General features: G+C 42.8%; 1 protein-coding gene across 1 annotated transcript in view; it reads right to left on the bottom strand.

Annotated features, from left to right (window-relative positions):
• Positions 1 to 24,914, bottom strand: part of LOC138612561 (contactin-1a-like) — a 77,759-nt gene that overhangs the window by 27,204 nt on the left and 25,641 nt on the right. The window contains exons 2-6 of the mRNA XM_069685893.1: positions 13,146 to 13,280; positions 10,335 to 10,373; positions 1,579 to 1,705; positions 630 to 808; positions 213 to 308 (exon numbers count right to left, since the gene is read on the bottom strand). Of these exons, the coding sequence (XP_069541994.1) occupies positions 213 to 308; positions 630 to 808; positions 1,579 to 1,705; positions 10,335 to 10,373; positions 13,146 to 13,200 (496 nt within the window). The 5' untranslated portion in view covers positions 13,201 to 13,280. The remainder of the gene's footprint in view (positions 1 to 212; positions 309 to 629; positions 809 to 1,578; positions 1,706 to 10,334; positions 10,374 to 13,145; positions 13,281 to 24,914) is intronic.

Below are 24,914 nucleotides of genomic sequence, written 5' to 3' on the forward strand. Positions count from 1 at the left end.
TAGATTGTAAAATAGACGCTGCCGTGACGCTTACGTTGCGCACATTCGTCTGATGCTAGATTCCCAGTTACTTTCAATTTGGTCTTAGAGGAAATCCTCACAATCAAGGAGAGAACAATAAAAATCCAAACAGGTCAGGTGCTAATGCGACATGATGAGGGAGGTTCAACATAATCCTGTTAAACATAACATTCTGCTATTACATGCTGTACCTGGATAATGCGGTGGGGGAGCACAGAGCAGCACTGCCCCCTGCCCCTCTTTGACATACACCGACTCCCTCTCCTCCGACGAGAACAGATCGAGATCTGAGAGATTAAAAATCAGCTGTTAGACAAGTTCATAAAAAGATGATATAAAGTTCACCAGCAACTTTTGAATTGAGTTGTACTTTTAATAAAAAAATAAGTACATTAGTGTTGGTGGCAAAATGAAGTTAGACCATTTAGAAAATGCACTTTCCACACCACTTATGATTTGTCCCAGCTGCCCTTGCAATCCCAGTGCACTTAATATGCATGAAAGTACAGCTTCAGGGCAGCTCTCTGTTAAATCTGCATGGTACTGAACATCTTCATCACAGCCTCAAAGGGGGGGGGGGGGGGGGGGTTCACATCTGGGCCACTTACATCCGAACTGGACCGAGGCCTCTTGGCTGATGATCGTGCCGTACATGTTGGTAGCCAAGCAGGAGTACTTTCCTACATGTTTTGTTTTAATGGGGTTACTGATGACCAAGTTTCCTCCGACTAAACTGTAATCGCTGCCCTCCGCATTCAGGTCAATCTCCCTGTCCTCCTGCATCCACCTGAAAAATGGGAAACAATTAGGGTCAGTGCATTAGTGCCCCGTGGAAGATGTCAGTCAAGTTCAACTCCGATTTTACTATAATTGCTCCTGCTTGTAATACATGTCTTTATGTGCTGTGAAAAAACAGATATTCTAAATGAGAGCAATAACAAATGTGATGTTTTGACAGGCACGGTGGAGTGTACTTTAGATGAACCCTGCTTAACACTTAATATCAGCCACGGTCAGAGCTAATTCTTTCCCCTCTGACGTCTAATTCTGGGCTCTCTGACAGTGAACCGATTTGGGGGATGCAGAAGCTATATCATTTACATACATTTACATCTAAATTGAAATGGATCACGCAAACGCTCTAAATTTTTGAGCAGCAAAATGAGGTGGTGACATGCTGGCAGTGCTGTGTGTGCTGCTGCTGCGGAAACAACATCTTATTTTGTTATTAGGTTTGTTTGTGTCTTATTTTGGCATTTCAATTATTGAAATGATGTGGAAAAAAACAAACATCCAAAATGAGCAGTGCATGTTGTTTGACAACAAACATTTTGTGGGAATAGCTTGAAAATGTATCACGTAATCATGCGGTGCATGGTCACGCATACATACAGAAGTTAACCCTGGAGGTGCAGCAAAGGTTAAAATACAGATCCGTGTGACCTTGGCATTTACAGGCAGATCCTAAAATAGTCTGAATACAGGCTGAGGGATGGCGAGCATACAGAGAGCACAGCGTGCAGTAGTGAGACAGGCTTTATGGGGAACATATGTTACTTGTATGTGGCAGGTGGACTGGCCCGAGCCCGGCAGATCATGGTGATTTTTGCCTCGGGCGACTCCTCTGGGTAGATGGTATCCACCGGCTGCTCCTCAAACACTGGCCCGTAACCTGTGGCTTCGTCTGAGGACAAAAAAACAAACGACACCAGGGTAAATAACAACAAGCTGGGTCGGACTCACTAACAGGGAACATCAAGGTGTCGGAGCTCAGCGTTTGTCTGGCAGTTCTGGGGCAGTTCAATCAAAAATGAGACAGCAGGGTGCGAGACAGAGAGAAAGAAAACATTCTGACGAGGCTGTGAGATGTCCCCTGTGAGGACCTGTGGTTTTCATAGACGCACACACGTCCATCTCTAAGTCACAGGCTACAAAGAAATCTTAAGCCCGTTTCCCACTGGTCAAAAAACCTGCTAACACCTGGCTTTTTTGCTTAGTGGAATTGGTCACAATCAACATTCAAACCCAGGCCAAATGACTCAGCAGTTGACCCGGGTAGTTATCGCCTCGGCTCTGATCAGCACAAAACCTGGGTCGACACACTAATCTCCGCCCCCTTTCCAAGGCGATGCACAGCTACAAATTCCTACCAATTCTCTGTCCCAGCAGCGCTCGAACATCGTTCCAAATTTGCCGGCGTCGAGTTTGATTAATAGACCGAATGAGGAATAGATACAAAAAAGATCTAACCACTGTAACATTCTTTGTGCGTACTATTGTTTACTAACCCTGACTCCGGCGAGCTTGTGACGTCAGACGGTGACGTAGCAGAAAAGAGAGCGAAAGGAGAATACTTCACTGGCAATGGGAAAAGAGACAATTGGCATTTATTAGTGGGTCTGAAAAACCCACGCCAACGCGCTAATTTAGATGGGAAAGGGATATTAGTTGTAGCTTTAAGTAATCTTTTCCTTCAATTCAAACTCTTCTCTTTTTCTCGAGTGAAAAGCCTCTGATTTTTTTCCAAATCACAACATCACACTAATTATGACCACTCAGGTGTCACACCACAGTGACACATTCATCTGTTGCCGGTGAACGTGACATTGTTAGAGGCTAATACAAATCCTGGATCTGCAAAAGCTACCTTGACTTAGCATAATCCAAACCCTTTTCATACTGCATGTGTCATCCTGCTCTTGCAAATCCAGCGAGATGAGTCTCCTTGATGAAAATTCCTTTCTTGGTTCAATGTTCCTTTAACACTATCAACACGCACCTACAATTAGCCCCAATTACTCATTAGAACAGACAGACATCACGAGCAAGCGGCATGAATAAGACATAAACACAATGCCGGGCTATGAATAAGCAATGAGGCGAAATGTTCCCAACCGCTGATTATTCTCTCAGATCAAGAGCGTGTGTAGGTGACTGCGGGAATACGAACGTGTGTGCGCACATGTGTGTGCTACTCCCCTGTGTGTCTCTGGGTTCTCAGAGAGCACAGCTGACACCTCAATGGGGAGAAGCTGGCTCTTTCAGACAGTAAAATCCTGCTCCTGCAGGCCTGCACTCGCTCTTAGGATTCAGTCACTCTGAAAATGTCATGAAACTACTACTACTAACTACCACAAAAACACAAAGGTATGTTTGCACGGAAATACAGCAAGAATTGAATATACTCCAGCAGCTGAACATGTGCGAAAGCTTGACATCGATGTACAGTAATCTCAAACACTGTGAACCAGCTGCATATTTATCAGCCTCTACAGTGAGGAGGAAAAAGGCATTAAAAAAATCGCATAATCCTAACCAGTATGCAGACAGACTTGTAACCACAGCTGCAAGTGAGCTGAACCCTTCTCGCACCAGGACGGCCAACCAGGAGGCAGCAATTAAGACGTTTGAAGACAGGATCCACTCCCACTGACACACTCCGGCAGCCAACCGTGTGCAAGCGCTTGACATTGATGCAAATCCCAAGGACTCTGAATTAGTACTGGCTGAGAGAGAATTAAACATAGTAGAAATGGGGCATTGTGGGGGCTGATGGGAGGAAAATTAAGTGGGAAACTATGTTCTGGGAACAAGGGAGAAGAGAAAAGAGCAAAGACAAAGCAAAGTGAGAAACTGTAAGTAACACACAAGGATGAGAGGAGTAAGAGGGGTGACCCTATTCGACTGCTGCACTTAGATTGCTCCGCATTAGACTCAGATAAATGCTTTGCATGTAAATATGAAATATAAATGTGGGACTGGCTGGAGGAGGCGAGGCTCCGAGGCTCTGCTTCAGTGCTAAAATAGCAGTTGGAGTGCAAGTCTGAGAGATGAGCGCTGGTGCCATTTCTATCGTTTCCCTGCAATGTGGGATGTGACAGATGGTGAAGGGGAGTGTTGAAGCAGGCCACATAAGGACCACTGCCTGGAGACACACACACACAGGCGTCTTACTTTCTCTCTGCCTCGTTTCACTGTGCGTCTCCAACTCTCCCCGGCTCTCCTCCTGCCTCTCTCCATCTCTCCAACCTCCATCCTACTGTCACGCTCTGCTCCTCTGTCTTAACCTTTCCTCTATTTTCTTCTACAGCTACTTTCAGTCTGAAGTTCTAGTCTGAACCCTCTAGTTTGCCATGCTAGCTACACGGCTCCAGGGAAGTCATGGTAGTCACTCAGCCCAGCACTTTGGCAGTATTTTTCCGAGAAATATGTCAACATCTATTGGATGGATTTCTATGAAATTTTCTAGAGACATTCATGGTCTGGCAGACGATGGCTCCTGCGGACTTTGGTGACCCTTTAGCCCTACCATGAGGTCAACGTTTTTGTGTTTTTGTTGCAACAACAGATTTCAGTGACATGTGGAACAGATATCTACAATGCACACAAGCTTCATTCTGTAAAGACATACATGGTTACAATATAATGTATGTTAATGATCCCCAGCGTCCTCCTCTAGTGCCACCAGCAGTTTTAACATTTGTGGTCGACTGTATGACTTGGTGAAAAGTCCATCAAGCCCCATCAGATTATGATAAAATACCTGCAATTATTACACGGTTGTGTTAAGTACTTGATACTAATCACAGCATTCCAAGGTGTGTTATTTCTTGATAACAGACCGTTGTTATGAAGATCAGACCATTGGGATGCGGCTCTAATTACACAATCTGGAGGACCAGATTTAATCATACCAATCCGCCAAAAGAAGTCTGGTAAATGTGACGTCACTTAAGGTTAAACGATGCTAAAACTGAAGGCCACGAGAGAGAGATTAGCAAAGCTGAAGACGGAACATAAAGTAAACATTAAACAGAACACAGTACGGGATACGACGGTGTTTAAAGACGGTGAATGGAAAAGAAAATACAGACTCAACAGACGACGAGACAGAAAAACCTCAATCAGGCGCTGCGCTGATTCCTCCGGTCCAGTTCACCGTGTCTTACTTCACCATCAGTGAAAACGTTTCCATTTCATGTGAGTAAAAACAGCTAGCTTTGCTCATTTTAAGAAGGCTACATAGCTAGCCGTTGCTATGGACACGGCTCTCACTGAGTGTAAGGGACTATTTTGCAATGGAATAACGAAAGATAATCATTTTTAAATGAATGAAATAATTTCCAAATCAATACATTGTGTGATTTAATTCATTTGGTAAGTAAAATGCCGTGTAATAAGCAGGATAATGTGGAGTGGTCAGGTTGTTATCGTGGATAAACCTCTTCAGGGTGAGACAAGACTAACCCTGCTCATCCTGTCGGGGTTCCATTCCGCGATAACAACCTGCCCACTATACATTATCCCTTACATATAAAACATGCACGTCATCCTTAGATTGTTGTGCTTAGTGTACACTATTAATTTAAAAAATGTTAGCATGCTATCCTGCACAACAAAGTGAAAGGGTCAATATGCTAAAAATGAGCATGTTTGTCTCTCAAGGGTGTTTAAAGCACCACTGTTGTCAAGTACAGCCCCACAGAACCGATAACGTGGCTGCAGAACGTTTGTGAGAATGTTTTCCTCTAATACTTGAATCATCGCTCTCTCTCTCTCTCTCTCTCTCTCCTCCTAAATCTCTCAAAGCCTCCCACTGTCAGCTGCCCAGTGTTTTCTCTCATAAACTCTTTCCAGCTTCATCCCCAACATGCCGGATATGTTTTGTCCAAACCACAGAGGATCTGTCCAACTCCCCAAAGCTACATCTCTCTTTCAGTCTGTGTTTTATTTTCTCTCTGTGTCTGTGCGTCTCTCAGGTTTTCTTTCTTTCCTATATGAAACACTTTCTCTGTTTCCTCTTTTAGCATGACTTGACTGAGGAGTTGCCCACCTTAACAGGCAAGTAATTATTTACACAATAGTCAAAGAAGAGATCCCCCCTCCTGTTCATACACACACACAGTCAGAGGCTGTGTTTCCCGGTCTGCTGGAAGTGGACTTTCTCTGGACTTCCTCATTATTAAACACAGACTCCTTATTAACTGAAGGGCAGGTAAGTTTAGACTCATTTGAATTTAAAATACCATCCAGCCTGGTATTTCAGGAGCCTATTATCTTCCCCCAGCACGTAACGTCTCTAATTAGACACCAATTATTCATTGTGGTTTTTTGGTATAATTTTAGGTGCATGACAATGAGCTGTTGACTTGAAACAGCATGATTCATGTGCACATAAAACAGCTACAATCCGTCCAATTTGTTTCATTATTTGGCTGTGATTTGTTACAATTTCCAGCTGTTTTACATGTTGTACTTTTGCTGAATGAATGTTTTGTCTGCCATTTTCGATTCACATCGAAATAGTCCCATAATTACCCCAAATCCCAAAAGGACTTCATCCCCTGATGAATTTAACTTTACACACAGCTGTGTGTTTGGGCAGCATCTGCTGCACGGTTTGTTTGCATGACCGGGAGACTGTCCAAGTGGGACAGACAACATATTGTTTCCTGGAAGCACAAAAAGCACAGTGTGGCAATAATTACCCACAAGCCCTTGAGCAACATAATGAGGCATGGTGGCAGACCAAATTGTCCCTGAGGTAGAAATCTACTTCATAAATTTTAGACTTTGAATAATTCATTATTCTGCATCACAGCCAGCCCAACTACTGTGGAGGTGTGGACACAAGAGTGGTAGTATCAGTCAGTGTGGAGCCAGCTGTTTGATCACAACTGTTGTATCTGCGACAGAGCAGCACTATTTAAACGCCAACTGTTCAAACACTTAATAACCAGTCCAAGTCCTGTCTTAAGGATATAATCTCGAAGATGTGCGACAAAAAATCACAAGCGGTGGCCAGTTAGTGACGCTGTTCTATCAGCCAGCAGTGGTTGGTCTGCCAGAGAGGGTAGGCGGAGCTAAGCGGCTGCTTTTCCGGTCTCTGCAAGTGTTGCGAGTAAACAGTAATGTACTATGGCTGAACAAACAAAGAAAAGATCGATGACTACAGATACTTACGCATGACCTACTACATTACCAAGGTCATGCGTAAGGACTGAAAATGAAGTGATGTACTCAGTCAGATACTGGCAAATATGAGTGTTTAAAAGAAAATACTGACTAGACAGCTATGAAGTGATTAGATTTCTTCCCAAATCTGAAGCAATGGTCCGACCTTTATGGTGATGCATCGTTTTTATGCCACCCTATGGCCACTGCTCGACCTTATGCAAGTTTACAAATATTTACAAATAACAACCTTAAAATCTGTAGACCAAGAAGTATCAGTCATTCAGGTGATTCCTAGCGGCATCACGCTGTTTTATTTCTGCAGATAAGTGGAGATAATGTCAAAAGGTCCGGGAGGTGACACTCACAGGCACACGCACTTTAAAAATCATCAACTGTCGGTGATTGGTGGAGAAGAAAAGAGAATAAATGGGTGAAAAAAGACTAAAAATCATGTCTCAACTCCTCACGGGATCCATCAACATTTTAACCTGCATGCTGCTTCACAACTTGTTCCCAAGCAACGGAGCAGCAAGCCTTCCTTTGTCCAATTTACCCCTCGCTGACAGCCTGCCTCCACTTCATTTTTCTCCCAAAGAACACTCAGGGTGCAAATCTTAGGTACAGATAGAGCAGCAAACACTGACAGCACAGTGAATGACAACCTGATCTACATCCTAGAGCAGGATGCCACTCTTTAAACTCTAAATTTCCACACCTGTGCCACACCTTTCTGTTGGTATCTTTACATTAAGATGCACCCTTATGCGCCAACACACGTGATTCAACACCCTCTTTGGAAAAGTGCCGAAAGATCGATATGGACTATTTTTGGACGATTTCTTGGTCGGGCAGAGTGACTTCCTAGACTTTCAACTGGTTGCCAGGCAACCTCAAAGCGCCAATGCCCCACCTCGAAATATTCTGGCACATATCCCACGGTGAAAAAGACCCCAACTTTAAGTCTCAAAGACATACATTGTAATTATTGTTAATCATTACACGTTCTGTGCTGGTTATGCATGCTCTATAACATTTGGACACAGCCAAGCTAGCTAGTAGCTATATCCCTGCTCCCAGTAATTACGCTAAGCTAAATTAACCTGCTGCTGGCTGTAGCTTCATCTTGAGAGCACGACATGAAAAGGTGCAGACATTAAATATTAAAGTGTAATCTCATCTCACTTTTCACAAGAAAGCAAATGAGTGTAGTTCCCTAAAGTATAAACTGCAACGCTGATGTGTCATTATTTCTAAAATAACACATAAACATTAATCTTCATATATTTCTTTATATATTCATTTGATTAATTTACTGTGTTGGAATGATCACAACACAAAAGAATGTTAATTTGAACTTTTCCTGTCTCATCCATCATCCCACAATGAGACAAGCCAGCTCTAATTCAGTTTCTATCTCTAATGACCATCCCAGATTCATCTGAGAAAGCACATTGCAAGATGTTGGACTGGAACCATCTCCATTAAGATAAATGTACATCTGCAAGGAGGAGAAATCCAGAAATAGCGACACTGGAAAGAAACATGACCTCCAGACAGATTTTCATTTGTCCGGTCCTATTGTGGACCATGAGAAAGGAGCCGTCTGTCTCTGCCGGCCCTTAAATAATCCTGACAGGCAGAGATACTATTGTAGTTTTTCCTCCTCAGGGGATATTTCGGGCAGAAGACGGGCAGAGCTGCAAGATCTGACATACTTCTTGTCGTACTTCCTTTCTTTGATTTTCAGGGGAAATTACTAGAAAAACAGCGGACAAAAGTTTAAACAGGGCGCATAAATTAAAGGGCCAGTTCGCAGATTTTCAACCTCAGTCCTATCATGCTATTATGGGGAGCTAATGCCAATGTGGTTGGGGAAAAAATGCAATTTCACTCTGTGCCTTTGGAGGACGCTATCTGCTTCTCCAATGGGCCCTGGAAAACCTCCGCCAGACTACGTAAAACGCATTATCTGGTGGAGGCCAGGGAGCTCGTGAAACTACACTTCCTCAATCTAGGACGCCCGCCTTCGATGTCATGTCTCGTTCAAAATCGTCAGGTTTCAAATGTAGACTGCAGACCTGAAGATTTTCGATCCACCGGTATATTCTCGTTGTATTTCGGATTCTGTGCCGCTCTGACCCGTTGCCTGCAGCGAAACGGTGGTACGGTAGTATTTCACTCCAGCGTCTCTCCCTGGGCTGTTCCTTTCAGAGGGACGGGCGCAATGCATGCTGGGTGTTGTAGGAATGTAGAATGGGCGAAACCACGAGCTGTTTGTACAACTTTCTCCACAGCTATGGCGCCAATTTCAAATATTATTGCTTCTATCGATTACAGAGAACACCAGCTTTGACTGACAGTGGCTTTTTCCAGGGGTGAATTGCTCCTTTAATAAAACGTTGAATATTTCAATAAAACATTATGTCTCTTGTTCTTATAAAAGCTTGACTGCGTGTTTGTCAGTTGCTCTTGCTCGGCACTCCAGTGTGCAATTTATCAGCATAAGTAACAGTCTAGCATCGGGAGCTGATTGTAGATGAGAAAACAGGAAATTGTGCAACACTAAAGCATGGTATTGTGTTAAAACAATCCAAATGTGGCCTTCCTCTGCTCAAACAGACCAGCGTGGTGGTGTAGCCTTGACTATGAATCACCACCTGCTTCCTCCTCTGGACTCCAAGGCCACCACCTCATCAACCTGCAGTAAACTGATGCCGCTTGTTTGTCTGGACTATAAATCAAACAGACTCAAAGCCCCATTTTTCTCATTTCAGGTTTTTCTTTATATGGTCTCAGTTTGAGTGAGCAGACTGGAATCTCATGAATTCTTTATGGCAACTTTGACAGAAGACATACTGCATATGTACATAAAAAACACATCACTTGTCAGCGCTGTGACCTCTCTGGATGCTAAACATTCTGTGCAGCCTTGAGGTCAGCCTTCAGCTTGAAACTTCATCATTCGATTTAATAAAAGTTTTGTGCAGAAATGGATCACAGCTCAATCATTTCCAACACAAGCAAACTTTAGACATATTACAAACTTAGTTTGTTGTTGTTTTAAAATGTTGGTTGAAAACTCATTGCAGTTCAGTTAGGCTCTCTCACAATGGAGTCTCTTGGCTAAATCAATAGGGTTGGAAAGTTCACTGCAAAAACACTCAGCAGAGAAAAATGACTGCCTCTAAAATGTGTGTGTGTTTATGCTGACTGTCTCATGGTTCAACGCTGCCCAAAACCAATAAGCACCGATTTTCTGAATCACTGAAAACTCCATTTATGTTTTATAACAGTACAGGGATATTTTTCTTCTGGTAACAGTAAGCATCATTACAAGAGATCATAATCAGTCTTACCTCCATAAAAGTCAGGTGCCTCCCCATGCATCGATGCATCTGTAACAGTTAAAGGAAATCATGTCAACATATCGAACCACACCGCAGCAAATATCGACTGCTGCTTTTCGCATTGTAATGAACTTTCTGTGTTCGTGGACTGCAGGTGTACTGCTCTCTCATCTCACAGGATCAAACAGGAAAAAAAAAAGATCAAGGCAACTCATGCATCATCGTAAAGTTTCTTCAGTGAGGTGCAAGTCTTTGACAGAATCCCTTTTTGCTGCCAAGGATGTGATGAATGGCTGGAAACCGCACTTTGGACTGAAAGGCTACCTCTGGCTGAGGGCCATCCCTGTGGTTTCCATTACATCCTGTTTTTCACAATTAAAGTTCTGAGGTTGGCTGTGAGTGGATGTGGCTTTCATAACTCTGTGATGCAGCATTCAACAGGCACTAATGTACATAACAGGGGAGAAAACAATTAAACCAACCAGATGAACAACTTATAATCCTAACTGTTAAATGCAGCTACATCCTCCGACAGTATGTTGGGGTAAAAACTTTACTGTGGCCCGGCTGAGCCACAGAAAACACACACTATACTTTATTTTAGAGTGTGTTTGACTTTTGTTCTGCTGTCATGGCTTTAACGTCACATTAACCATCAAACTTTATTCTCGTTGGGGGGAAAGAAAAATGTCAAGCCAATGTTCTCTCCCCAGACAAACAAGCCGAGTCTGTTGGGTGGCTGCTGTCTGTTTAGATAGAGCAGCCATACATTTCAACCCTGTGCGGGTCAACTCCTTATACTGTGTGTATGTGTGCGGGGCAACCATGTATGTTGCTTCTCTGCAGGTATATGTGAGTGCATTTCCAACAAGATATTCTAGGCCTTCTCTGCAGTGCTGCCAAAAAAAAAACCTTTGGTGGACTCGGCTATAATAATACAAGAACCTTACAAGGTAGAAAAAAAGAGGAAAGGGATAAAAAGTCGGTTTGAGAAAGATGTGAGGCCAGGAGAATTCCCACGCCAAGCCAGATCAAACCTGAAACCAGTGAGAATAGCCCAAGGTGCGGGAACACAGAGGAGGTTGTATCTTTGTATGACAGGTCATTTTCAGTGTTGCTGTTTTCTGACCACTTCGCTTTGCTGCAAGCGAATCCGACTCACAACAAACGGGATGAGGACCTGCAAACTCTAGGCTCTCCCAGGCACACGCTTAACAAGCTTAGCCAGATATACAGGAGCTTTGTAGCCTTTTCTGCAAATTGTACATTTTTACTGTTTTTGTTTGCAATATGCATCATACCTTTAATGTGTTTGGATCTGATTAAATCAGTTGCAATCTCGGATACCAACAGCTATAGTCCGACAACGATAGAGGCTCAGGGCACAACGGTGAACATGTCGGGCGTGCACTGACGGTTAGTGTTAAACGACTTCCTTTTCCGCGTGCTGCATTGTTTACAAGGAAAAAAAAAAAGTGTTGTGATTCACTTTGCTGAAATGTCAACATCATGATGCAGATTAGTAAAAAGTAAATGAAGCTTTGTCAGGTCTGTCCTCAAGAGGTGAACAAAACTACTTTTAAAAGGCTCGTTTGTTGAACGGAGGTCAGATCGGTTTCTGATGCATTCGGGGAAGTCGGGAAATCTGAACGCTGAACGGCTTTGATGACACAGCGTTAGGGAATTTGTCTCAAGTTGAGTTTTAGATCTAGAACAGATTGTTAGCTGTTAGCATGCAGATGTCTGTTTATAGAGATTAATAAGAAGCTAAATCATCATCAGATGACGCTGATGGGAGCTGGGATGTCATTACGGCGCATTACGTTCCGCCTGCTTTTGCTCTCCTCATGGACTGTTATTCCTGCATACACTGCAGCCTGCTGATACGTGATTGGTCAATATTACTCAGACTACAAGCGTAGAACAAACAGAAACCAGAACACTTGCCTTCCAGGAAATTCACATCCTTGTAAATAGAGATTAAATTAGTTGTATCACTCCTCAGATTAAAAACACATGTAACTGTATAACTGACTTCTACTTCCTTCCCTGAAGCTCTCATCACTGTCAGAGTGATTAGATTCACTATGATCCTTAAAGCTGTCATTTAGCAGCTCGTTAACACCTTGTCTCCCTTCCGCCCCATTCATCCTGACACTCCAGTTTTGACGTGTCCTTCTATCCAAGCTGCCTGCCACCTGTGTGATTTTCATGCTATGTAGTTGGAGCCACAAATCAACTACATTAATGTCTGTTTCTGTCGTTGCTGTACAAGTATATGAAGCTCTTGGCTCTGACAGTTGAGTCTGGAGTTTTTTTATTTTTGGACGGCAATCCTTGAAAGATGAAGGACGTACGAGTGGAGTCTAGCTAAATGAGCAAAGTCCTTGTGATTTCTGAAAAGCTGCTCAGCAGCGACGTCTGAAAAGAAAAACTCTTAACTGCCACTACTGACACTGAATCTTTGACAACTGGGTTTTGGGACGGCTATATTTGAAAGATGAAGGACATACGAGTGTAACAGAGTCAAGCTACATGAAAAAAAGTCTTTTTGATTTCCGGGTGCTTCTCAAAGGCGATGTCTGAAAGGAAAACTCTCAGAGTGCAACCTGCGACTACTAATTACTTCATTATATGTGAGACTGACGTCAAGTAAGACAATTTAGTGAGTTATGTGTTTTTACTTCATCTGTAGCTCTGAGCACAGAAATAAAGAAACACATCCTCATAAAAAAACATGTCTGTCACATTATTTTACAAATGAATACATTTTAACACATTCATTTAAACGTTCCCTGTCGGGCTCAATGTGCTACTGACCTGCAGGGGCGAGGGAGAGGACCAGGAGCGGGAGGAGCAGTGTGAGGTGCAGCATGATGTTGACGTGAGGACCACCTGGTGGGGTTACAGCTAGACGCTCAGCTGGTGGAACATTAGCAGGACTGCCTGGTCTTCCTTCAAGAGACAAAAGAAAATAGAGAGAGAGACAGACTTTTAAAAGAGAAACCTTGTAACAGAAGAAAGTGTATGTGTATTTATTCAGGGTTCTTGCACCATTTTGAAAAACAAATTCAATGCTTTTTAAGCTTTTAAGACCTAAACAAATGTAATTTAAGGCATAGCCCCACTACCACTAGCTGCTAATGCGTACTTATGTAGGATTTCACCCCCATGGTCCTGAACGAGCCCAACCATTTTTCACTAAACCTGCATCTCCCCATTTTAGCTCAATTGTATCCAACCACAGTGATTGATGACAGTGAAACAATGTCACACAGCCAGACGTCACTGTAGCTGGCCAGCATAATGTAAACACATAAAGCTTACAGTCAAACAACTTAAACTGCTTCTATACTCTTTGTTATGGTAATGTTAGACCACTGTGTGACAATTTTCCCATCAGCCTTAAACGCACCATCCGCACATTTAATACCTTCAGCAACTTTAGGGTAAATTTAAGACAATTCATGACCTTAAATTCCCTGATTTTAATTAAGACGTTTAAGACTTTTTAAGGAGCTGAAGGAACCGTGTTATTTATTTTCTTTATTCAGAATCCCAGTTAGTTATTACTGCAGCAGACATTCAAGTAGCAAACAATAGAAAATCCCCAACATAAGCCGATACAAAACAAATACAACCAAGAAAAAATAACCAGTGTGATCTGCTTGGCCCGACTTCAGTTTCAGTAGAATAACAATAATAATGCAAAACAGATTGTCATGAATTAAATCTTTTCATGAACCATATTTAAAAGAGAGTGCATCAGAGAGTACATGTGCGTCATATAGCAACATCACTGTGTATGTAATGTGTAAACTGTATGAGGATCATCATGGGTCACTGCACATGTCAAGCTTGACCAGCAGCTCTCTGCCTACAGGTGGACCACAGGCAGACAGCGCCGCAGCATCTTTACTGCGTCTCTGCTTCCTGTCAGCCTCCGAGGCAAAAGCTCCTCGATGAGTCGACGCCTGATGAATGACATTTCGACAGTTAACAGATGAAAAAACCGTGAGCGCTGGTTTAGCTGAGCGGGCATCTCGCTGCTCACTCACTGCCCTTAAGACTTTAACACCACAGCAGCAGCCGCCAGCGCTCGGCAGCTCTCAGCCTCAAGCCCAGCAACACGGTATGAAAAGCAACAGCTGTCTGAGTGCAGAGCGCTGACGAAGGCAAGAGGAATAATGTCTGAAAATATACAATATAAAATGTACACTTTGGGTATTCTTTGTGTCATTTATTATCTAAATCAGATCAGACTGAAACCATCTCATGTCTCATAGAAAAAGTGTAATTCTAGGGCTGCACGATAGGGAAAAAAATATGACAACATCTTTTAGTTCTGTGATGTTTATTGCGATTTTAAAATACATTAAATAATACCAGATAAACGCAGTGTGTTTTCGTGTCCATATAAACAGTTAACAATCATAATTCTTATGATTTGGGACTTTTAAGTCTTTTTTCTTCTAACAAACAAAACCGCTCTCCTACTTCTACCACTCTTGGTTCAGAGACACCCACATGAAAAAGTAGAGAGAGTTCAGGTGGAGCGACACGTTTCTAAATACAAACAGACTTGTGGGCTGCAGTTGCGTTACTTATACGGTCTGTCATCTACCGTCTCTAACGAGGTTCAAATGTATGTTTAATCAGCGTGATCAATCTCCTACTTCCTGTCAGCGCACACAACCTCACGCCGTGTGTGCACTGCAGGTGTAGCCGCTAAAAGTAAACACTCGACGGCACTTCCGCTACCTGAACGGTCTGAGACACGAGACGAGGTGCGGCTGACAAAAGGAATACTGTAATACTTTACAGTTTGCAGGCAGGTGACACACAGACTCTGCAGCACAGCGGTCAGTTCTCTGTGATATTAGAGCAGCTCATCATCAGAGCACAGACAGCCTTTTCCTGTAGATTAGTGAGAGGAAACAAGAAACTGATGAGTTTTCATTTTGCACTGAACAATAAAGTAGCAGGTTGACGTGTTCCACTTAATTTGCTTCACTTTCGCGCTTCCTGCGATGTGACTGTTGCCCATGCACACATCAGAATTGCGATTGTTAAATCGTGCAGCCCTGGTAAATTCTTCACATCATCATCAAGTCTTTTGATATTTAAAAGCTGAAAGAGAAATTACGTAGAAAAAAACCCATCATTTTTTGTCAGTTCCACTTTGTATGCCTCTCCACTGCTGGACGACCTGCACCCTCTCTGCAGTGCACGCTGTCAAATCTCACCACCAACTATAACACCTTCATGTATTCGTCCACTGGTATCACCAAGTTCAATATTGGCAGACCTGTCCATTCATTCCCGGCATTGTGTTCGACTGCTGTGTGTTGATTAGAGTGTAATTGAACACGAGGCAGACACTATTGATTCTTTGTGCGCAGCCTGAGGTGTCAGCTGGCCGGGACTCAGAGGTGTGACAGCAGGATTGAGATCTCAGCGCTCGGCGGACAGATGAAGGCGTGTTACAGGAAATGGATTATGACGGAGGAGAGGCCGTGTAATTTGGCAGCTTTGCATGACACAAACAAAACTGCACTTAATGCACGGCACACACATGCACATAAATATAACAAAAGATCAGACTGTACAACATGCACAGCAAGTTGGATGTAATGTCTGAGGCTGTACAGATGCAGGAAAGCAATAGAGAGAGGATTTCATCTTCACGCCGGCTGGTTTCCTAGCAACACCTTTCAAAAGGAGCAGTTTGTGTGCTGCGGGGGGCCTTTTGTGACCGCCAATGAAACTATGCAAACACTCATTTTAATCTGGAACAAAACTGCTGTTGTGGAACGAAGACCTAGGGTGCTCTACACATCTTTTAAAGACACGCATCTCTTCAAGTCAGACGGCAAAAGCTCTGCAGAGACAAATTTATTAAAACTCCCTCCCTCCTTCCCTTTGCCTCTTCACTCTGCAGCTATATTGCTGTGGTAAGTATCATTTCTGTAACTCATAAATGATAAATGATCTTAACAGATGCACTTAGGAGATTACGGGGCACGTGAAGGAGCCTTATTAGAGCGTCACAGCACATAGCGAGAGAACCAATACCATCTATATCCATTAAGAACCGTCACTGAATTGATATACAGGAAGAAAAAAAACAGCAGACCACCATACAGAAAAGCAGCATGCTCATGTAATCAGTATTAATGGGGCCTCCTACCTCTCCTGTCTGTGCTAGCTTAGCAGCCTGAATGCACGTGAAGAGGGCGCTGCCCTCATCACAGTAAATCACACGGCCCAGACGTGACAGCGCTCAAACAAGGCCATTTCTCCTCCCTCATAAATCACACCCTGGACGTTGCCAGAGCTATTACTGCTTGTGGTTTGAATTTAGTGGGGGTTCTTTTTCCCTCCTCCTAGCTTTGCTTTGCTCAGTGAATTTCGATCTCCGTTTACTCCCCTTAGAATTCTCAATCTTACTGCTCAGAAATCTGAAATGATATTGGAGAGTAGAGGCCGCTGGAGGCAGATTCTGAGATCTCCCTGCTGCACTTTAGTGACCGATACTGTCATTTGTGCTTTTATCATGACCCCATAACCCCCTTAGGGCGCCACAGGCTAAGTGAAAGTGAGTGAACCCCTCCTTTTCTGTGCTCGGCCTCATGTGTGCTGAATAATCAAGAGGGGAACTTTGCAGAGACGTCTTCCCTTATCGGCCGTGGCAGCTCCGGTGACGTGGGGGGAGGAGAAACTGAGAGAACAGAGGATGGGGTGGAGGAGAGGATGATGGAGCAGTCAGAGTGTCAGACTTCAAAAACAAGATGTCAAACAGCCCCACACCCAACACCACCCTCACTCCCCACACACACACACACACACACACACACATAATCAAGACCACCACCAATATCAGTCATTAACAAGAGATTTGCAGTAATCCTGCAAGGGGAAGCTAAGATGGGGTTAACTCTGGATTGGTCTTAATCAGTTGGAGAAGGGGAATGAGCGCTGCTTAGACACAATGTTAGCTGCAGCAGCATCTGACGCACGTCTGAATTACACAGGGATGCAAACACTTCCAGCAGGAGAGTTTCTATGTTTTATATGATTCTAAACTGAACATCTGTGGTTTATAACTTCTGCTTGGATAAAACATGTAAACTTACGCAAGATAAAATAATTTATCAAGAAAATGACCTGCAGATTATTTCCTTTTTTACGTTTAACATTTAGCACACTGCTCGAGATAGCAGTAGGGCTAAGTAATAAATTAATGTTCTTAATTCTCTGTCCATAAGTATAATCACTTTTGTTATATTATGAATTTTGATTTGCTTTGACGTCTGATTTTATCAAGAAATAATTCACCCCAGATAAGTCCTGATGTTTCCACTTCCCAGATATCCAGACAGTGTTGCATGTGTGACGTCCACGGTTGGCTCCGGTTGTAACTCTTGATTTTCCTCGCTGACGGTCGCTTTCCTTTTTAGACTGTTTGCCTTCATCTGAGCGTCGAGTTTGTTTCTTTTTCTTTGGATTTTCACTTATTGTTGAAGTTGTATCTGTAGTCATCCATCTTTTCTTTGTTTGTTCAGCCATAATAGATTACTGTTTACTCCCAACACTTGCAGAGACCGGAAAAGCAGCCGCTTAGCTCCGCCTACCCTCTCTGGCAGACCAACCACTGCTGGGTGATGGAAAACGCGTCACTAACCGGGCGCCGCTTGTGATTCTTTCCACGAATGTCGCCACAGACACCCAGTCTGTAATACTGCAAAAGCAAAGGCTTTCATCAGTGGGCCATAGGCTCAATCACCATTGTATTACCTCATTCAGCGACAGACAGTGACTTAACAGACATTTATTTAAATGAAAATCTTCTAGATTATTACTTTAAAAACAAGAATTCACTTTAGCGTCTGTACTGTAAACATGAAGCTGGAGCTGAGCAGCCGATTAGCCTCACTTAGTGTAAAGACTGTAAACAAAAGGCAACAAGCTGTCACAACAATCTTAAGCTTACTAAATAACACCTATTTAAACTGTACAGGTGCTGGATGGCAGACTTAACCGTTCAGCGAGCTAGGCTAGCTGTTTCCCAATATTTTAAGTCTTTGTTCAAAACTGCTCAAAACTGTTTTATCCTCGTCTGGGCAGTGTGTTCATGTCGGCATGTGATGCGCAGGCCAATATTAACTCAGATGACTACTCATTGTAAAATCACACATCTCATGATAGAGCAGATACATTTAGTGTCACCTCAAAGTGCTGCTGGGAAAAAAACAAGCAGACAGAGAGAGTTATATTGATCCAGATTAAATAAGGATGAAACAGTGAGACATTGGCTCTGACATCCTCTGTGAGAGTCAGCGTGGACTTAGTCTGGTTTAAGGGGCATTACTGTTCAATCTCTTTTAGCTCTATTTGTGCCGCGCCCGCTGCGGACAGTTGCTGTTGTTCACATTCATGAAGCGATACAAAAACATGCCTTACAGCTGCCCAGTAGAACCACTGAAGCAACTGGGATCATTTATTTTTTCCATTAAGAATTCAAATAGTAAACAGCATATTTGATGCCAGTTTACCCGCCACAGGCACGGCTCTCTCTTTCTCTCTATTTTTAGAAGCGCATAGTGTCAACAAATATACTCTGCTTGGTTCACTTTTATATTTCAACACACTTCTTTGTAGCATGTTCTGCTTGCTGGAGAAATCCAAAGCCTGCTATCAAAATGCTAAATTTAGAGATGTAGTGTGACAAGCGATTCTCTTAAATGGAAAAGAAAAAAGCATAAATCATTTCATGCCTGCTGAGACCAGACACCTGATACGACTACATACTGTGTTAAAGCATAAACCCCAGCATGAAACACAAGCTGCGATCGCTTTGATTTTTATGCTGAATCAGTGTTACTGTATCACAAAGCAGTGGCGATATATTTATTTATAACTAAATTATTGATTTTGTTTTCAAAACGAGCCAAAGACCGTCTCTGTGTCTCTTCAGCCTCGGCTCTAGAAGATGAACACCATTCCTCTAATGCTGTGTCTGTGTGGGAAATGAGACTGGACTTGGCTACAGCCAAAAAGGTTTAGATCTCCCAGAAGACCAACAGAGGAATTCAATTAAATAAAGGATGAAGACACAGGCTATCCAAGCCTATTACACAGCAGATAAAGCAGTAAGCCCAAGACACAACAACACCTGCAGAGGGAAAGACCCTCTACTTTCAGGCTTTGTGCACTTTACAGAAGAAAAAACTATTTCTCAGGATGTTAGAGCGTGATTTCTTCTGCGGTCACTTTTTCCTGTTAGCAATTTAGGAGAGTAAATAGCAGAGCCACGTTAAATGTTTTCTTTACAGCAGGATTAGCTGAAAACGTCTTCACCTCACATGAAAAACTGTCTTAAAAAAGCAACACAATATTTAATATCACGCTTCACTGCGACACAGTAAAGTGTGAATTCAAGTCTGCATCCATTTTTTAGGCTGTGACTTGTTGTGTTGCGCACGATCTGAGGCACAGATTTCTCTCAGCTGTGGTTATTTTTGTCTGACTCCTGCAGAAACACCTCCGTACCTGCTGAGCACAGAGAACAGACACAGTACGGAGTTCAGAATTATTCATGATGTAATCCAGCTGCCGATGATCCAGTCAGTCGTTCACTGTGTCACTCGGTCTCTCCCCCCCTCCCTCCTTCCCTCCCTCGCTCCACATGCCTCACCCAATAGCAGCAGTCATGCTAATGTAAGCTATTTATCCCTACCCCTGCAGTCAACACAATGTCCCCCAGGGCCACACAGGCTCAGCTACCTCAGCTGACCTGAATATCAATGACAGCAGTCACTCAGGCCATGAAAGTTGGAGCTGGACTGCTGTATATATTCAATTTAATGAATATAAATTACACCAAACCTCAAACCAAGAAGTGAATCGCAACAGGAAGCAACTGAAAACACTTAAAAAACTTTTACCTTTCATGTCACAGCGTGAGTTTGTCCTTTGTCATGCATCAAGGAAGCCATCACTTGATGCTGTGCCTGAGCTGTTAGTGACCATCCAGAGACGGGGAATGACAGCTGATCATTTTGCCATCATGTCTGAGTTTACGCTTCGAAAGGGATGATTTGCACTTGGCTTTATGCGTTCCTGCTTTCAAGCTGCAGCCACACTGCAGAGATAGGCTTGTGATTCAACTGACCTTTAATTTCACCTACATTATATGTATTGTATATTTTCATTGTTGAGTGATTACAAGTCAGGTAATTTGTAACATGTAGAAGGATAGATCATCGCAGAACATGTTAGAAACTAAATGTAGAAATTGTAAAGAAATTGCCGCGTGTCATCCCCCACCCTCTTCCCCTATTTCCAACACTACCCACTGTCCTGTCTCTACAAATAAAAGCCAAAAAAATGAAAAAAGTAAATTGGATGAATAAATAGGAAGAACATTAAATGCAAGTCGAGATGAGATAGAAAGATCTCTGAATGTCTTGTCTCCTAAATCTTTCACCTAAGGACCCAAAACTAAAACAGGTCGTGTTTTTGTCCATATATATATATAAAATAATTCTATCCACATTCTTAGACGCTCTGCTTTTCACTGAACTAAACATGACTGCAAGCAGAGCCGTCACATAGGCCGTGTGAAGTGTGTAACATTTCAAAAGTAGCCCAAATCTGCGGGAAAACTGCAGACCTGGCAACCCTAGCTTCCATCCTGCATTTTTTTTAATACTATATATAATATTTTGTTTACTATATATAATATTTTCAAGACTGTTGTTGACCCAACATGAATCGGAATTGTCAATCCCATTATGCAGACTCAAAAATCTAACCTAACATTCACACTCGATATTGCATCGTTACGCAGTGCGTGCTCCATCTCGCTGCTCACTGCAAGGACGAAGGAGAAGGGCAAACACGCAGAGAGCGTGACAGATTTCGTAAACACGACTCGGGTGCTGAGAAAAGGAAAAGAATGTTAAAAAAGGAAGAATTGGACTGGATCAAAATAATCTTTATATTAAAGAACATATAAAAAGGATATAACTCCATATTGGCCTTTATCGTATTTGAAATGCCATCAAAGACACGAGTCCAGAAGGACTGAACTTAGCAGAGTAGCTATGAAAGAGTGTGGACGCTTTTGCCTGGTACTTGAACGCTTAAATCGTTGTGTACAAACCACAGTGAAACCTCTGTCACAACATGAAATAGGTATTGTAGACATTGACATAGATATGTGTTTATATGTCAAGGTAATTATTTGTAACTGTGAAGCGGGTTGACCTTTCAGTGCAACAGCTGTGGAAGCGTCTGATACAGAAGGAAAATACTCAAAGGAAAGCCACCAGATATGAAATACTCCGTGTGCTTCCTTGTATGGTAACTATGTCACATTGTGTATGATAAATGTGCCATACAGGCAAAGGTCACGGGAGACTTGCACTCTATAAAGAAAGAGTGCTCAGCTTAATTACCTCATGCCACATCTGTCCAATAAAGATATGGGCTGAGGTTTCTATAGGAGAGCAGCGACATGCTTTCACTCATGGCCATACACACGGCTGTAAATAACAGTGATTACAAAGTGACAGAGTGCTGCTGCTTTTGATGGTGAGGCTGTAGAGATAAGAAAGAAAAGCTCATTTTATTGTAATTACTGCATCCAGAAGTATACTGAGAAAACAATCACAGCCTTCAAATCGCACAAAGAGGAGCCCCGAAGGAAGGAGAGAATACGGTGCATTTATTCTGCAAACAATAGACAGATTAATCTAAGTCTAGTCTTCACCACAACATCTTCTATTCATCCCGTTATTGGATTAGAGGGAGTGAATCCAACATTAGGCCACAGATTAACTTGACAAACTGAAAAGGAATCATAACACAAGGCACAAACACGCGGCTTGATTGCGTGGTCAAAAAGAGGAGGAGGTTACCTATTATAAACAAAGCAATAAGAGACACGCAGTGAAACAACGAGGGCATGGAGAGTGTGTGCTGTGACTCTGCTCAGTGCTTACCTTGCTGTGGAGAGCTATCATGCCAGTGGCTATGTGACAAAATGAGCTACTTAGCAGCCCGTGTCGCCATCCCCTCCAACAGGCCTATCCTGCCAAGTGTCCTAAATACTCTGCTCTATTGTCTGCCTCAGAAATGAGCAATGCTGCAGGATGGGAGCGCTCTCTCCAAAGGTGCACAGAGGAGGGAGGGAGGGACGGGCGGAAAAGAAAGGGCCAATTCCCCGAGCAGGACAGGGAGCCATGCAAATGGGACGCCACAGAAGAAGCCTCCCTGCAGTGAGAGCGCTCCTCACAGGGGTCTTCTCTTCCTCACGGCGGCCAGGCTGGGGTTTAATCTTTTAAGCCCCCCCCCCCCCCACACACACACACACACACACACACCTGCACAACATATAAAACATGAACACACACAATTTCATAAGTAACATCCCCCTTTCTCCACAGCACCCCAACTTCATCCCCTCTCACTCTCATCATTAGCCTGGCAGCGAGCCAGACGTCCAGTCAGCACTCTCATAATCGTCGTCCCCACGACTGTTGCTGAGAAAACTATTGTTCTCCCGCAAAAGACGCCTACTGCTAAGGCCATGAAAAAACAGGCAAAAACTTCTGAGAGCAAGAAAGTGACGATAAGACATGAGAGGCGGAGGCTGTGATATGGATTTGTAGCTGGAAAGTTGATATAACTCCCCCAGTTGGAAGCACATTCTGAAGTCCATTTTCCTCCGTCTTTGCAAACAATAATTGAGCTCTTTGAAGTGTGTTTATCTCCTCAACAGAGGAAGGATTAAGTCTACTTTTACTTCCTTTTACTTTTAGATATGGATGAGCGTATTGAATACCTCAAAGCCTGTGGGTGCTGAAGGTAGCTGTCAACCAAAGGTGAGCCAAAGTTTCCCACACATTAGAATGTAAAAACAAAGGGAATATAGTCTTCTTCTATTATGCTATAGATTTTCAAATACAGGAACAAACAGCTCATTCAATGTTAATGATGTTTTCTAACGGTCAAAGGTTTGTTGTCTTATCGCAGCATTACAGGGAATCCACACAGGCAACATATTTGAAGCGTATTTTTGACACCCAGCTTTTTTGCTTTGAGGGAAAGGTTACAATAGGCATTCAGACTCGGGTCACATGACTCTGCAGGAGACCCCGGTAATTATCGTCACAGCTCCGATCGGCATTGATAGGATCACGAAACCCGTGTCGACCCGCTAATCTCCATCCAAGCAGCGCTCGAACATCGTTACATATTTGTCGGTGCAGAGTTTGATAAATAGACTGAATGGGTAAAAGATACATTAAAGGCCGTAACATCTTCACTGGCCTCCATGCTGCTTACCGAGAAGTATAATGTAAGTTCTTTGTGCGTACTATTGTTTACTAACTCTGTTTCAGGCACGTTTGTGACGTCAGGCGGTGACGCAGCAGAAAAGAGGCCAAAAGGAGTATACTTCACTGGCTATGGGAAAAGAGACAATTGGCATTTTTAAGCGAGTCTTCCCGGGTCTGAAAAACCTGCGTCAACACGCTAATTTGGGTGGGAAAGGGGTATTATTCTGCTGCAATCTCCACCAGCCGCGTATGCTGCGCACAAGGCGGGCATAATACGTGAGTCATTTTCCGCTGCTGTGTTCGTTTTAAGAGTCGAGTCTATTTTTCCCCGCTGCTGCGCGTCAGTGAAGCGTAGAAAGCCATTGACTGCTATGTAAATACATGCCAACTACCAAGGAATCCATGTTAAACGATGTGATCTCTTTATTTTGGCCAACTTCCATTTGACTTTACAGTGTCGGTGTAGATTCCCAGTATCATTGATATTGGTGTATTTATTGGCTGATAAATACAAAAAAATATATAGGGATATATAAATATATATATATATACATATATATATATATATATATATATATATACATATATATATATATATGAAGGAATTGCCAAAGAAAGTAGTTTTGAAACAGTAGCATAGTATTCCTTCAGTGTTTAGTGACTAGTGCTGATCTTTCAACTGTAAAAGTTTTCAGTCAGTACATGTCTTGTTCAGAATCCCTTAAAAGTCAACCTCAATACAATTTCTTTATCGGTTAACTATGTGTAAAAGGTTGATGTTAATCAGTATATTGCAGTAAAAGATCAATATCTATCAACACTTAAAGTAAAGAATCAGTTTGGCTAAAAAAAAACGGATTAACAGACACAGTAAGTTTCCCAAAGTTTAGAGAGCTAACTTTCTGACTGACAGGTCATTACTATAACTTCCCAGAGGGGGAAGAAAATTGAGAGATGGAGAAAAGCTAAAATAAGCACTCAAGACTCATTAAACAAGATACTGAACCCAAAACCTCTCCAGTGGAGCTCCTCGTGGCGAACAGCAGGAACGCGATATATTATTCAACTGCTCCTAGTTGTTGCAAGTTTTATATCTCTCGTCTGCGTGGTAAAATTAGGTTTAAGTGATGTCTGCTCTGTTTGGGAACAGGAGGCAGCCATCATTATAGCAATAATTCTCACAGAGCCTCTGTGAGTATTAACTGAGAAACGCTGAGTGTTGCAGGGATTTGGGAGATGGGAC

This window comes from Semicossyphus pulcher, unplaced genomic scaffold (assembly GCF_022749685.1).
Source record: "Semicossyphus pulcher isolate SPU_LCO1_2020_fin unplaced genomic scaffold, fSemPul1.0.p SCAF_8, whole genome shotgun sequence".
NCBI lineage: Eukaryota > Metazoa > Chordata > Actinopteri > Labriformes > Labridae > Semicossyphus > Semicossyphus pulcher.